The 14,141-nt window shown below is 38.5% G+C and overlaps 1 protein-coding gene across 4 annotated transcripts in view; it reads left to right on the plus strand.

Annotated features, from left to right (window-relative positions):
- Positions 1 to 14,141, plus strand: part of PLD5 (phospholipase D family member 5) — a 189,966-nt gene that overhangs the window by 57,781 nt on the left and 118,044 nt on the right. For 3 of the 4 annotated variants that reach the window (XM_013943859.2, XM_013943860.2, XM_013943863.2), the window contains one exon: positions 12,681 to 12,817. In XM_013943859.2, the coding sequence (XP_013799313.1) occupies positions 12,681 to 12,817 (137 nt within the window). Of the gene's footprint in view, positions 1 to 12,680; positions 12,825 to 14,141 lie in introns of those variants that run through there. The other variant, XM_067293354.1, reaches the window with a different exon arrangement.

Here is a 14,141-nt window from a genome sequence, read left to right on the forward strand (position 1 = left end):
AGAATACACAATAAACACTGTATTTGTCTTTATTCTTGTGATGCACGTTGCAGCCTTCAGCAGTGCATATAAATACTATTTAGAGTCTGAGTTTATATTCGTAAGTGTGCTTCCGATGTGCTTTACAGTTATTGCTTTCAGGAAAAAACTTAAAGCACCAATTAATATAATATGGTCTACATACCTCAAATTACTTCCAAAATGCCGGCAATTTTTTTACCAGTCCTACTTGCTGAGAAAGGAACAAAATTCTGTATTCTGAGACCTCTGGAACTTTTTTTTAATATGAAAATTTCTGACAACATGGCAGGTGAACTTTAGGCATCTGTGTGTTCTTATAAACTTAACAAATGGCTACTTTTTTTGAGAGGCAGAGCTTCTAATAGAATATTATTATCCAGAATTAGGACTTTATTTTTAGATTGGTAATGAGATTTACATCCTGAGCCTGGGATTTTCCAGATGAATCTTTCTATCTATCTGGAACCTTTTGCTGTAATAGGGTTTTGCTGTTTAACTGAACTAAAGCTACAGTTTATTTTGCAGTTTTGAAAGGACTTTTATAGTATTGTGAACAGAAACCTGTGCCAGAACAATTTTATTCAGTTGGTAGTCTGCTCTAAGAGTCTTATATTCCAAATAGTTTGGTTTCCTTTCCTCCCAAAAGAGTATTCTTTTACTGTGACTATACTGTCAAAAAAAAGCCTCGGAAAAATATTTGGACTTTACAGTAGAATGAATGATGATGATGTTTAGTGACATTCGTTGGCATGTAGTTGCGTCTTCCTGTAACTTTCTCAGAAACATCGTCATTTCTATCACTGAGGTGCAATACATCTCCTCTCCTTTCAGGAACATGGGAACATCAGTGAGGACTGGATGCCTCCCCCATGTCAAATTGCTATTTTGCAGGATTCGGCATTTTGTATTCAAGGTCTGTCTTCATCTCTTTTTACAGTTTTTTGCCTGTGTCTGGATTCTCTACTACAGAACTGAGAATAAGAAAACAGAACTTCACAGTAGCTTCATTCCATGTTTTGGTTTATACAATGATTAAAAAGTCCAAACTGGCAATGATTAAAAAATCTGTAGTGATTAACGACTGATTTTAAAACAATCATAATGCAGGAGACAAACTCAGAGAGGTCAGGACACTTAATGATATTGATGGGAGCAGCCATACACCTGTACAGTTTTCCTCCATAGTAGTCATAGTCATCTGATACCATATTTAATCTTTAAGACTGTTGTCCTCTCAAACTGAGAATTTTTTGGTCAAGATTGTGTGTGCATGTGTGTAAATAGTATATTCATGTGCGTGCATCTGTCTCCTTCCTAATAACTTTTAAATCCGTTGGTTGACTTAATAAAAAGGTGGTGGTCTCCAACAGATTTTAAACTCCTATAGGTGCTGTGAAAAATTGATAATGAGTTGGAGAAAGTAGTGGTCCAACTGAGAGGATAGTTGCAGTACAGACTCCATCTTACTCAGTGCTGGAGTATCCACGCTGAAATGTTTTATGTGACAGGGCTCTGTTTTATCTGAATTTTAAATGTCTTAGGCACAAAAAACAATCAAAGACAAGATAGAAAGTATAGGAAGCCAAATTGATTTTTTAATATATATTCAGTCAGTTATGATGTTGACAGATTATCCTTACACGTAAGGTGGTGGAAATTATGATCTAGAAAAGGTAGAATATTTCTGATATATGAACAGAGTAAGAAAAACAAAGCAAGTATTTTGATTAGATAATAGACCAATAGGAAATGAGCCCAAGTCACTAGAATAATACTATAAGGACATTATTAGACTAAGGGAAGAGCAGGACAAAAGTCTTTTCTACAAAGGCGATGTATGAGAAAAGCAAGGCAGAGAAACGAAACCTGGCAAAAGTCTGTAAATCGGGACACCTTTGTACCCTGGCAAAGCAGAGGGATTCTGATCTTCTGAGTGTGGTGCAAAGGCAGTGCGGGAAAGACTTAGAGGGGAACATTTTCACTGATGAAAGAAGTAGCAGGTGATTCCAGAGCGAGTTGAAAAGTTAGGCAGAGGCGAGTAGTTTTGCATTCTGCTAGTGCAGAAACGTGCTTGTAGCACTCTCGAGAAACCTAATCCCTTTGACTCTACAGAAGCTGGAAGTTGGTGGTGCTGTTTCCTGTCCTTCCCTCCGAATGCCTGTTATCTTCCAGTGGTTTTGAACCCTGGTATCCCTTCTGCGGGCTCCTCTGCACTGTGGGAAGAGAGAAACAGGTAAAATGGCAGAATGAGGAATACAGTGGTGACTTGCTAGAGGGAGAGCAGCAACAGTGATGAATATTTTGCTGTTAAGTGGAGAAGGGAAGGAGGAGAGGGCAATCGTAGCTGGCACAGTGAAAGAAGAGGACAGCCGTGAATAATTTACTTTGGGCAAATTGCTTGGTTCTCTTCTATTTTTCTCCTGCTAGCAAATTCACACTCATTGTAAATAGCCTACTCTCGAATCTTCTTTTTGCTGTGATTTGGGGAAGGCTTTCTGACTGGATGTTTCTGAACCGATAAGAGTCGTTATTAACAACTAACAATAATTACTAAGCTAGAATCAGACATTCCAGTTAGTGAAAACTTTGAAAAAGTAATAAATTCTTCCTTATTTAAATTGTTCCTGCTTTGCCAGGAGGTGCTTTCATTTGGGAAGGAAAAGAACAAACAAACAAACAAAAAATCACCTAAAATTACTGGGCTATTGCTTCTCGCAGTTGGGAGAGAAGTGGAGTGGATCAGAGGCCCTGTCCCCCCTACAGAGGGTGACTGCTTTGGGGAGCAGCTGTGGGAGGGGGTACTCCCAACTTGCCTTTTTTCATGTGGGGGCTTTGCATGCAGAGTAGGGGATGGTGCTGCTGTCGGTGACATCCCACTTTTCCGTCTTCCTATCACCATGAAAAGATTTAGCTGGAATCACAGAAAGGGTCAGCTGAATGGGCAAGGCAGGAAATGCCAAGGAGGAGACTTTTGTCTCTGGTTCCTTTTCTGCAGAAATTTCGAGATCTTGGCTTAGAGAATTCCCTAAAAGCATTAGGTAGGCAAGGAATGATCTGGGCCAAATATCTGTTTCCTACTCTCCAAAGTCAGTTTTACCTGTAGGAGCCTATTTTTTAATATATAATTTTTAGTTCCTGGAAGCCTAAATCAGTACAGTAGTCCCATCTTTGACTCGTTATGTTACATATTTTCCAGCCAGTAAAGGAATTATCCATGAAGTAGAATTACTTAGGATATAAAAATTACAAATACTGTCATTTAATTTAAATAGAGACTTTTACAGCATAAAAAACATGGTAGCTAAATTACCTTTCAAGTCTGTCATAAGAAAGAAAGCATGGATCAGATACACATAATCACTATAATTATCTGGTTTACCTTTATCTCTCTGATTAGCTATGGATCATAAGCCCCTCTTTATTTTCCTTTATCTCTCTTTAAAGTAGAATATAATTCCTATTGTGAATGTCACATTGGTTGTGTTCTCTGTGACAATGGAATTAACTTGCTTGGCCGAGTAGCAAATCTATTATTTCAACACGTACTTACAGTGTAGTTAGAAATTCAGAATGAGCTAAAAATAAATGCTTCCCATATGAGATTATTTCATTTCATGAACTTGTGTCGGTTTATAATAGTGTTAATAAAACTTTTTCCCTGTGTGTGTCTCATCAGAGTGAGTGAAAGCAAATTCTCTCTCTCTCTCTCTCTCTCTCTCTCTCTCTAACTCGTTTGAACTCTTCTGATTTTGTTTTTGACACGTGCCAGGCAAACTGGCAATTTACAAGTCAGCTAATTTTAAACCAAGTTAAATGTAGCTCCAGGTTCAGTTGCACCACCTGCCTTTGATTGTAAAATATGATTGCTTTACCTTGACTTAATATGTTGCTGCTGTAACTAATGACGCATGCACTCTTAGCCTGCCCCAATTGCAGGGTGAAATGCTTTTGCTAAATTCTTGGTGGAGAAAGTTTAAGGCAATGTACTTTGCATTGTTAATTAGACTGGCTAAGAAAAAGCTCACATCAAGGTAGGGTGGCAAGTATGCTATGCTGCGGTACTGCACTTCAGCTCAAATTTGTCAATGAACCTTCAGCCTCCTTTATGTGCTTGTCGCCACAGTTTCTTATTTTAAATCTCTTTTACTTGTCTCTTTTTGAAAAAATCTTACAAAAACAGTGAAAGACTGGAAATGAAGATGCTTGAGCTGACTAAACATATGATCATTTCATGTTCCAAAAATGACATATGCAAGCACTGCGAAAAAAAATTCTTGGTTACTTCTAGATTTCATTTAGTGTAGTTTAAAACCTTATTAGCAGAAATACCAGATAAAACACTTCTCTGACAGAAATGTGATTTTTGTTGCTGATGCTGTTCTGTTAGCAAGTTTTAGGTTACTTAACTATGTAATTAGTATTTATTTTTCACGGTTACTAAAGTACCAAAATAAACTATAGTTCCTTTTAAATGTAGCAGACACTTTATCATTTGTAAATGAAAGATAGCAGGTGTAAAATCAGTGTATGTATCTGCATATAGTCTTCACATACAAACATACCTAACTTAATCTAAGCTACTAGCAATTTTTTCTTGTGATTTAGGAACAGATTCGTGCTGGCTTTTAAAGGTCATTATTATATATACATTGTCTGTGCGTGCGTGTGTGCCTGTATATATACATATATATATAGCTACAGATATTTGTATGGAGAGGGAAGTTATATATATAATAACTGACCTGGAACAGGATCTACATTGCAAAGTCTGTCTGATTTCAGGGGACATGGCACAGATATGGATAAAATCCATAAAGACATTTAGGTGCTTTTTGGATGCCACGTGTGTATAGATTGGCCTGTCATGGACCTACTCAATCTCTTTCTTATCCTGACATTGTTAGGGTTCCTGTATTTTACCCTGAAAGGTCCTTTGCATGTAAAAGTGCATTTATTGTGTGCAAACAAAGTAGCTGTCCCAAGTCTTGCCGATCCTCTCTGTCAGGCAGTCTTGAATTCTCTGATGTTGTAATGCTAAATATCATAATACCAGCACCCTCAGTACTCCCCTGTATGTCCCTTAATGCTTCTTGTCCTGGATTCAGGGTTTGCAATTGCTCTGAATTACCAGCAAGAATTTTAGGGTCCCAGAGGGGTGAAGAGCACTCTCCGCACCTTGATTTCTGTAGGGAGCTGAGGGATTTTACTGCCTCCACAGATTGTCCTTAGCCTAGAACATGCATTATTTGCATGACAGTTGATGTTAAAATTTATTTATATGTTTTGCTCCTTTAGGAGCCCTACCTCAGGAGCTAAAGCTGTCTGTAAAGCTTGTTACACTAATCCTGTGTGGTTTGGGGCAGGTTTATGTTGCCAGAGCAATGTCTATTAGGCTGATTTAGAGGAATGGAGTGACTCTGGAGTGGTTACAGCAGGATGGATGCTTTGGTGCTCCAGCCCACTTTGGTGTTCAGAGGTGACCAAATTAAAATAAAACCTGAAATAAGCAAATATCTGTTATGCATGTGTTAAATGCACAGCTCCAAATAATTACTGAGGTGATTATTTCAAACGTGGGACCTTTTTCCTTTCTTAGTGAAGCATTTAAAATAATTCTAAAATACCTACTGAAAATGTTATGAGCATGTTTCACCTGCAACTTATGAGGGAAGTCTAATGTTCCCCTTTATACATTAAAAGTGTTCCATTTCACTTTAGACTAAAAATGATTAATCTTTAGATTTAAAATATAGACCATACCATGAGCTGTTCATTTCAGAAGAGATTTAAGAAAGTCACAGGTCAGGGGCTGTAGGAAGAACAGGATTATGATAAATGGGGAAGAGATAATACTAGCTTAGAGGGTTTCCTCTGTTGCTCATCAAAACACAAGAATTGCTGGCTGGAGACAGACCCAATGGGGCAGGTTACTGCAGAATCTAGTTGAGAGTTCTGGGGAAAAAAAGCTCTGATTTGTAGAAACTCCGATATTTCAGGCAAACTTTCCATTGAAAGCCATCAACATCAAATTTAAACTAGGTGCATAGAGAAGTAGGGCTACTGTGGAGCTTTCTGCCTGCTAGATCTGCTGTGCCCTGGGAATGCCGAGCGTTTCCTGCCAGCGGTCAGACAGCCGTGGCCCCTGCTGTTACCTGGGCCCTGCAGGTGCTAGGCCGGTCTCTGCATTATCGGCTAGATCCCCCCAGCCCGCTGTCCTCTGGTGAGCGTAACAACTGGTTTTAAATGGGCAGTTCTGCAATACACTGCATGGCTTGCGCCTTAATTTATTTCTTAATTTTGTTCTTTCTCAACATGCTGCCTGTGGGATCCAGCGCTTGATGGGAAAAATTAGACCTTTAAATGTTTGTATGCTCAGTGATATTTTTGCAGTGTTTCAGCTGATTTCTGAAGAGGGCTGAGTTCAGTTTTTAATTAGTTTTTGTGGACTAAAGTTATATGTAAAAGGTCTTTTATCTGTACATTAAAGATCTAGTATATAAAGTTAAGGACTGTATATGTGTAAGCATTAGGAACACTATTTTTAGCTGCACTGTTCTAGTTCATAGACACTTAAGTGCTAATCTTAATTTTTTACCTTTTTTCTACCATTTTTTCCTGTTTTGATTTGTATCTTTTCAATTTTATATTCATTTAGATTTGTTCTCTCAGTTCTTTTCTTCAGTATTTTGAATTGGTTACTCAGGCCCAATACATTTTTTTTCTTTAGAGGAGACACTGGGTTTGAGTAGCCTGTTATTATGGGCGTAGACACTGACCTTTTTTGGCATTGTCAGACTGCAGTACTGTCTTACGTTATGCTAAAGACTGAGTCAGTATATCATGTTGAGAAGTCAGGACCCGATTTCAGGCTAGTAGTACGTGAACACTTAAATGTATTAAGGCCCTTCTTCCCTTCGCTCATACCGGTTCTAGTCAACAAAAATGTCTCAGAGGTTAGTTGGTCATGTGCTGGAGACCCTGGTTTTTCTTACAGACTCATGTTCTGAATGCTAGTTGCTTTCTGTAATATGGCACTTTGTGTGGAGGAGGTTCAGACAGCCACCCCGTGAAGCCTTGGATGTTTTCCATAGTTTATTATTCTCCTGTTTCTAGTACCCTTGCTGTCAGTGTGTTATATGCCTGGCCAGTTTGATGAAACCTTTTTTCGGTGAGCAGCAGGAGCCAGCGCAGCTGCTTCCCTATGGATGTGAGCTGTGGTCCTGGACCCCCTGCGTCTACCGCCGTGGCAGCGATTTCAGTGCCCTCATCTTCCTCCTGCCTCTTGCCCCCATCTGTGTGAGGCTGCGCAGCGCCGAGCTGTGTGCGTGCTCAAAGGCAAAGCCTTGGACGGCCTTCCCCTTGGGAGAGGCGCAAATTTGGATCGCTCTCAGCCAAGTTTACCTAGAGAGTGAATTGCATAAAATGTCTCAGATAATTAAATTTCTATAGATCTAGCTTTCAAATACAGATTCAAAAGACACTGGAGAGACAGACACTGCTGGGTAGACAGTGCGACTGCATATGCCTTGTTTGTTTAGAAAATATGACTGAAATTAAAGTTTTGGGTTTTTTTTGAGAATTAACTCTTGATCCTCTTTCTGATTGTTAATTGTGGTAACCACGACTGAATATTTACAAGCTGACACTGCTGTTTGGATTAGTTCAGCATTAGTTTTGATTGCTAAGTAGCTCTTTATTTGGGACTCAGATGGGGGAAGGGAAAATTATCAAATAATCTGGAATTGCTATAGCCTATCTTTTCAAATGCTTCTTTGGTCCTTCACAATTTTAAGGACAGTCACTCTCACATCTTCTTGAGGCTTTTTGATCTCTAAGAGGAATCAGGAGCCTAACTCAAGTAGATATCGGTGTGAAATCAAGTGGCAGTAGGGACTGAATTTTAAGAATTTAAGCAAAATAAATTTGTAAGAGAGAGACCTCGAGACTTCAGCTGTTCTATCCCTTCTTCCACAAAACCAGCGCAGGACAAATTTAGTTAGACACATCCAATATAGTAATGGTACATCTACATCTTCTAGCAGTGGTTTAACTTCTTCTTAAAGCTCTCCAATGATAGAGATGCCACAACTCAAGGAATCTGTTCCAGCACTCTCTTTCTTCCTTTTTTTTTTTTTCTTGGAAACTTTTCTAGTGTTGAACTGGAGGGTTTTTTGTGCTGCACTTATCACTACCTGTCATGGATGGGGAGAACAGATTGTTACTTTCTCACTGTCAGCAACCTTTGATGTATTTCAAGGGGTTTTATAGTCTTCTCCCCCATTTTCTTCAGGTTAAACACCACCAACTTTAAAAATCTTTTTTTCTTCTGGAACAAGTGCTTTAGATCTCATCTTGCTGCTGTTGATTTTTTCTGAGCTTTCTGTGATTGTCCAGCCTTGAAAGGTGAATAAGATATATCAACTTGAAATAGAGAGGAAGGATTACTTTTGCCTTGTACGCAATACCATGATGCAGAGGTGTTAGTCTTCACAATAGTGTGACATGCTTGCTTCATGTTCAGATTGTACTCTGCTATAACTTATGGGGGTCTCTGTGTTTAAAAAAAAAAAAAAAAAAAAGCAGGCATTTAATACAGGAGCATAGGAAATACTCTACTGGTCTACTGTTCAGACCAGTGGCACATCTAGCCCGGTACTGTGCCTCTAATAGAGGCAATAACGTGTCCCCTGGCATCTGAATTAGAGGGCCCATCCCTATCTGCTTTCTCTAGTATGTGCTTTGGACTTGTTGTCAAAGACTTTGTTCAATCCCGTTTTAAACCTTCTGCTACTATTTGCTTTCACAACCTCCTGTGGCAATGAATTCCAGAAGCTCAATATCCACTGTATAAAAAAGTACTTTTGAAACTTAACTCCTACTGCTTTCAATAAACATCCCCTATTTCTGGTATTGTAAGTCATGGTGAATGACAGTTTTGCCTTCACTTTACCTGCTGTGTTAATGATTTTGTATACCTTGATCATATTCCTTCTCTTCTGCAAACTAGTGAGTCCTACCCTTTTTTGGTCTCTCCTCCTAAAGTATCTGCTCCAGCCTCTGAATCATTTTGGTTTTGCTTTTTCCTGTATCTGTGCATCTGATTGCTTCTACCTGCTGATAGCACTTTTCTCTTCTGTAATTGAATTTTAGCCTATTTTTCTCACCCTATTCCCTAAATTGTCAAGATAATTTTGAAATTTTAATCCAGTCTTTCAGTATACTTTCAATCTGTCCTGATCTTGCTTTGACTGAAAACTTAATAAGCATCTTCCATTTCTATTCCATAAATTAGATTGCTAATGAAGACATAGAGCAAAAACAGATAAACAGCAGAATCCTCTGCCTCTCTTCTAAAACATCCTCCCAATTTTTCAATAAGCATGGTATTCCAACCAGTTTTACACCACTCCTATGATAATCTGGACTAAGTTTCCCTAGCTTGCTTATAATAAAAGTTTACTGAGGATCAAAATATATGTTATTCTCAGCTTTTCTGGCAGGATAGCATGACTCGTGATTAAGAAAAATGGAAATTAGAATTGATTGACATGACTTGTTCTTAACAAAATTGCATATCTTCCAGGTGCTTACATGTAATAACTTCATTATTTGTTCAAGTATTTTCTAGAGATTGAAGTTGAAATAACTAGTTTGTTATTTCCAGCCTCCTATTCCCCTGCTCAGGTTTTTCTTTTTTAAATACAGATACCATTTTTGCTCTTTCCAGCCTTCTGATACTTTACTCATGCATTTTCAGAGATAAGTGCTAAAATTTCTCGATTTGCTTCAGCCAGTATCTTAAATGCCCGGCCAATTTGAAAATATCTAACTTACCTTAGCACTCTTGGAACAGTTCCTTCCTATTTTTGTTTAATAAGAACTTCAGTGTTGATTGGTATTAATCTCACTAGATGGGAGATTTAAGTGAAAATGCTCTGTTCTCCATTTTCAACAAGTATGGGAAGGAGAAAGATTATATTGCAGCAGTAGAGACTTTAAATTAGACAGCAATAAGGTACTAACACATGGAACAAGTTACCTGAAGAGACTGTAGTATCTCTTTCAACTGGAGTTTATTAAGGACAGGTTAGACAAACATCTGTTAGGAATTGTGTATGTATAAATTAATCATGTATATGAATAGAGGGATTGACTACATAAGCTTCAGAGGTCCCTCCCAACCCTGTATTCAGTAATTAAGTGTTGAAGACTGAAAGCTCGAACACCAGGTTCTTTAGGCATTTCCTGAAGGAAGCAGGAGGATGGGTCTGATACCCTTGCAGGGGTATCTTTGCACCACTCATGGTGAGCAGCAGTCGTGAGAATAAACGGCAGAGCTTGGCGAGCTGTAAACACTCAGAACTGAATGAGTAAGGATGTAAACTTTATACAAATACATACTACAATCCTGAAGTCAAGAAGCCTTTAATTCCCATTCCACCTAAGTTCAAGGAATATATTCAAGTTGGATTAGCAGGATCCATGCAGGAATTTTTTGGCCTTTCTCTGTTGCATGGAAGGTAGTTGTATTCCCAGAACATGACCACCTGGGAACTTCTACCATAAAATTTCCTCATATTGAAGGAGCTGAGGGCATCAGTTTCAAGTGCTTTTATTTCTTGTTATACCATGTCATTATTGATGTTCTGTGTTTTTTGTATAGCTTTTTGCTTTTGGCCTTTAAGTTTTAAGCTTGGGAAAAGGTTTTGAAGGGCCTTTTATGGTTTGCAATGTGCGTCACAGAGGTCTTGCAGGCTCCTTTTAACAAAACGTCGGTTGCTGCCTCGGCCTTTGCTGGGCTGGCCTCAATGACTGACCCCATTCGGGCTGCTCCGGGGACCCTGCGAGTATCGGCTCGCCCGCCGGGAAGGAACGATGTGCTCTGCGCCTGGAGGAAGCTGCAGCACGCACTTTCTGCAAATACGCCTGCAGGACCATAACAAACTATATGAAATGAAGGTCATCTTCGAGGATCACCTGTCCTGATGATGGAATGGCAGAAAGCAGTGTCCCAGACCTGAATACCTCTTTGTCTTTGAGATTTCTTAGTTTTTCTTGCCAGTGGCATGACGCAATATTGTAACGTTTTGCTATTAATTCCCACTGCGCATATGACTGCAACCTTGGCTCTGGGCACAGAAATGCAGTCATTTCTAATTCTTGTTCATAGGTTGCCGTTATTGTACCTAGCAGCAGAAAAAATGATCCAAAATATATTCATCTTGGGAGTAGATTCTGTAAATGCTTAAAGAGAATTTTCTTATGCTGCATTCTTGAAAAATTTTAGATAATACATTAGAAAACACAAATTTAAACATATATTTGAAAAGTATAAAATAAATGCATACAGCCTAAGCAGGAGATTCAGTGTTACTGTTAGGTAAAAGGATATGCTTTTCACAAAAGTTCTCCCTGCTTCTCTGAGGAAATTGTTTTCTGTGTTTCAAATACTCATTTTATTTCAGTCTGTGAAAATACCTGATTTGTTCTGAAATTCATAAGCTTGGTTCTTCTCAGATATGCACTAAATTGGAATTGTTGGAGGCTCATTTTAAAAGGAAAGAAATAAGACAGGCCCTTTCTGTGTGCCTGTGGGAAGAGGTTCTTGTTCCTGTGAAACTTATTACCTCTTAAAATGAATGCCAGGGACGCTGCAAATATAATGAAGTTGTTTTTAAGCAGCAACCGCGAGGTGAATGCACTTTCCCATTCCTTTATCAAGGTTTCTTTTTCTGAATGTGAGATTTTATTAACAGCACAATAATGAAAAGTAAGAAAATAATATGGCAATGGAAGTTAGGTTTTTCTTTCCTCTGTATGTTTTTCTGCAAATTTCCTTCAGTAGGAAAATGCGTATTACACCTGTTTGAACATTAGGTTTCAGAATACAATAATCTATCCATTCATGCAGCTCTGTAAATTGTGTGTCAGGAGATTGCCTTTGGAAGGCTTCACGTTTATCTAGAGCCATACAGAATTGCATCTGAGTGAGTACTGCAGGATTTCGTATTACAGAATAAGGAAATGCTATATCATGAGAGTGTTGTCCATCATATTGACCAACAGTGTCCCAATGTTTCCTTGAATCCTGTCATCTGTGATTTTTTTTTTTTCTCCTTATAGTATAAGTACAATGGGGCAAGGGCTGGTCCCAGTTTCTCTGTTGCTGTGACAGTTATAATAATAATAATGTCAGCTACTTTGTGCAGCAACAAGAAAATGACTTTGCTCTTCAGTCTTCTTGCAGTAACATGTTTTATTTCAACTAAGCAAAACAAAACTCTCAAGACTGCTGAGTGCCATCCTAGAGTGTGTATTGTAACTTTGATGCATAATCAGAGAATACATAGTTGATGTGAGAATTATTTTAATACGTAATGCTTTCCTTGTGGTACAGATGAAAAGCATTTAAAATTCTGAATATTGTTTATGATATGAATTATTTAGCAATACCTGACAGATTTAAAGTACATCTCAAGGTGGTACCTGAAGGACAGTTTTGAGAATATATTTTCAAGCTGAGGTATGTTTCATGTTGACAGCTGTGGCAGTAAGATACTCAAAGGATTTTAGATCTTATTTAAAAGTTTTAGAGTCTTAGGTCATTGACTGGAATGTGTTCACTCCACTAAAACTTTTTAAATCTTAATCTCTTTCAGTCCCAGCAAAGATGCATTGTGATCTTTGCATTGGTATGCTGCTTTGCAATTCTGGTTGCACTGATATTTTCGGCAGTGGATATTATGGGAGAAGATGAGGATGGACTCTCAGAAAAGAACTGTCAAAATAACTGTCGGTAAGAGGTAACAAACAAAACTTCTCTTTTGGGGTGGATAAGAACATATACGTATTACATAATGGTATGTGGTAAATAACATAGTCCTGTGGGTGTAGTTGGGAAGAGGAGTAGGTAATAGGGGAAGAAATGTTCTTTTTTTGTTTTGAGGTTCTTGTTTTTGAGGTTGGTTTGACAAAATAAAGCATGCTCTTTTTGAAGTTCTTTGGCTGTATGTTTTGAGAAAGGCCCTTGTGTTAGGAGTTCAGTTATTTTGTAAACCTGGGTCAAAGCCCATTAAATTTCAGTAAATGAGAACTGAAGTGGTTCACTCGGCTCCCAAATCTGCCTTATCTTTCTTTCATCAAGAACCTTTCTTCTGTCTTGAGGAAGGTCACAGGTCATTTGTGGCTTAAATTGCTGCCTCTTTTACCTAAGTCCTGCTCATCACACCCCACTAATATACACAGTGTCTTGCCTAGGAACTGTGAGAAAAATTAGTGATACTCTCAGAAAGACTGGAGTAGTGGCTGTGTTAAAGTAAGATCTGACTCAAGCACCTGCCATGGTTGTTTATTTCTTTTAACCTTAGATTTAAGTAGGTTTTTCTTTTTTTTTTCAGACCCTGCATTTCAAACTTATGAATTTCATTCTACTGCTCCTGTCAGGTTCCTTTATGAATCTGTTCATCTGTGATGTCCAATGCTTTTCCTCCATTGTGTTGTCCAAGGTCCTCTTCTGTCCACCAGTGAAGCTGGTTTAAAAAATGTATTTGTAGACATCACTCTCAGTTGTATCCTGCCTTTTTTTTTTTTTTTTAAACCAACCTTGAACTTGTATATGGAGCACCCTCCCTGATTCACTTTTTGGAAGACAGTCATCCTTAAATAATTTCTCAGAAATCCATGCTAATCTGATCACAAAATCACAAAACAGTTGGTGTTGGCAGGCACTTCTGGAGATTGTCTGGTCCAACCTCGCTGCTCAAAGTAGGGTCACCCAGAGCAGGTTGGTCAGGGCAATTTTGAATATCTCCAAGGATGGAGACTCCATAGCCTCCCTGGGCAACCTGTTCCAGTGTTTGTCCACTTAACATGATGCATACAGAATCTAGCCAACTGCCAGTGGCTGGCTATGCAGTGAGTTGAAAATAACTGCTATTTATTTTTTAGAGTAGCCAAATTAAAACCTAAGGTTGGTTTGATCTCTTTCTCCTCCTTCTTGCTGTTCTTTATTGCTTTTGTGGGCAGGCTCTTTGAGGTGAGTGTCTTTCTACACAGCACCTATCCCCGTGCAGTTAGTAACAATCCACAATTCAGTAAGGTGAATTTTGTTTTTGCAATTC

Source organism: Apteryx mantelli, chromosome 3, assembly GCF_036417845.1.
Source record: "Apteryx mantelli isolate bAptMan1 chromosome 3, bAptMan1.hap1, whole genome shotgun sequence".
NCBI lineage: Eukaryota > Metazoa > Chordata > Aves > Apterygiformes > Apterygidae > Apteryx > Apteryx mantelli.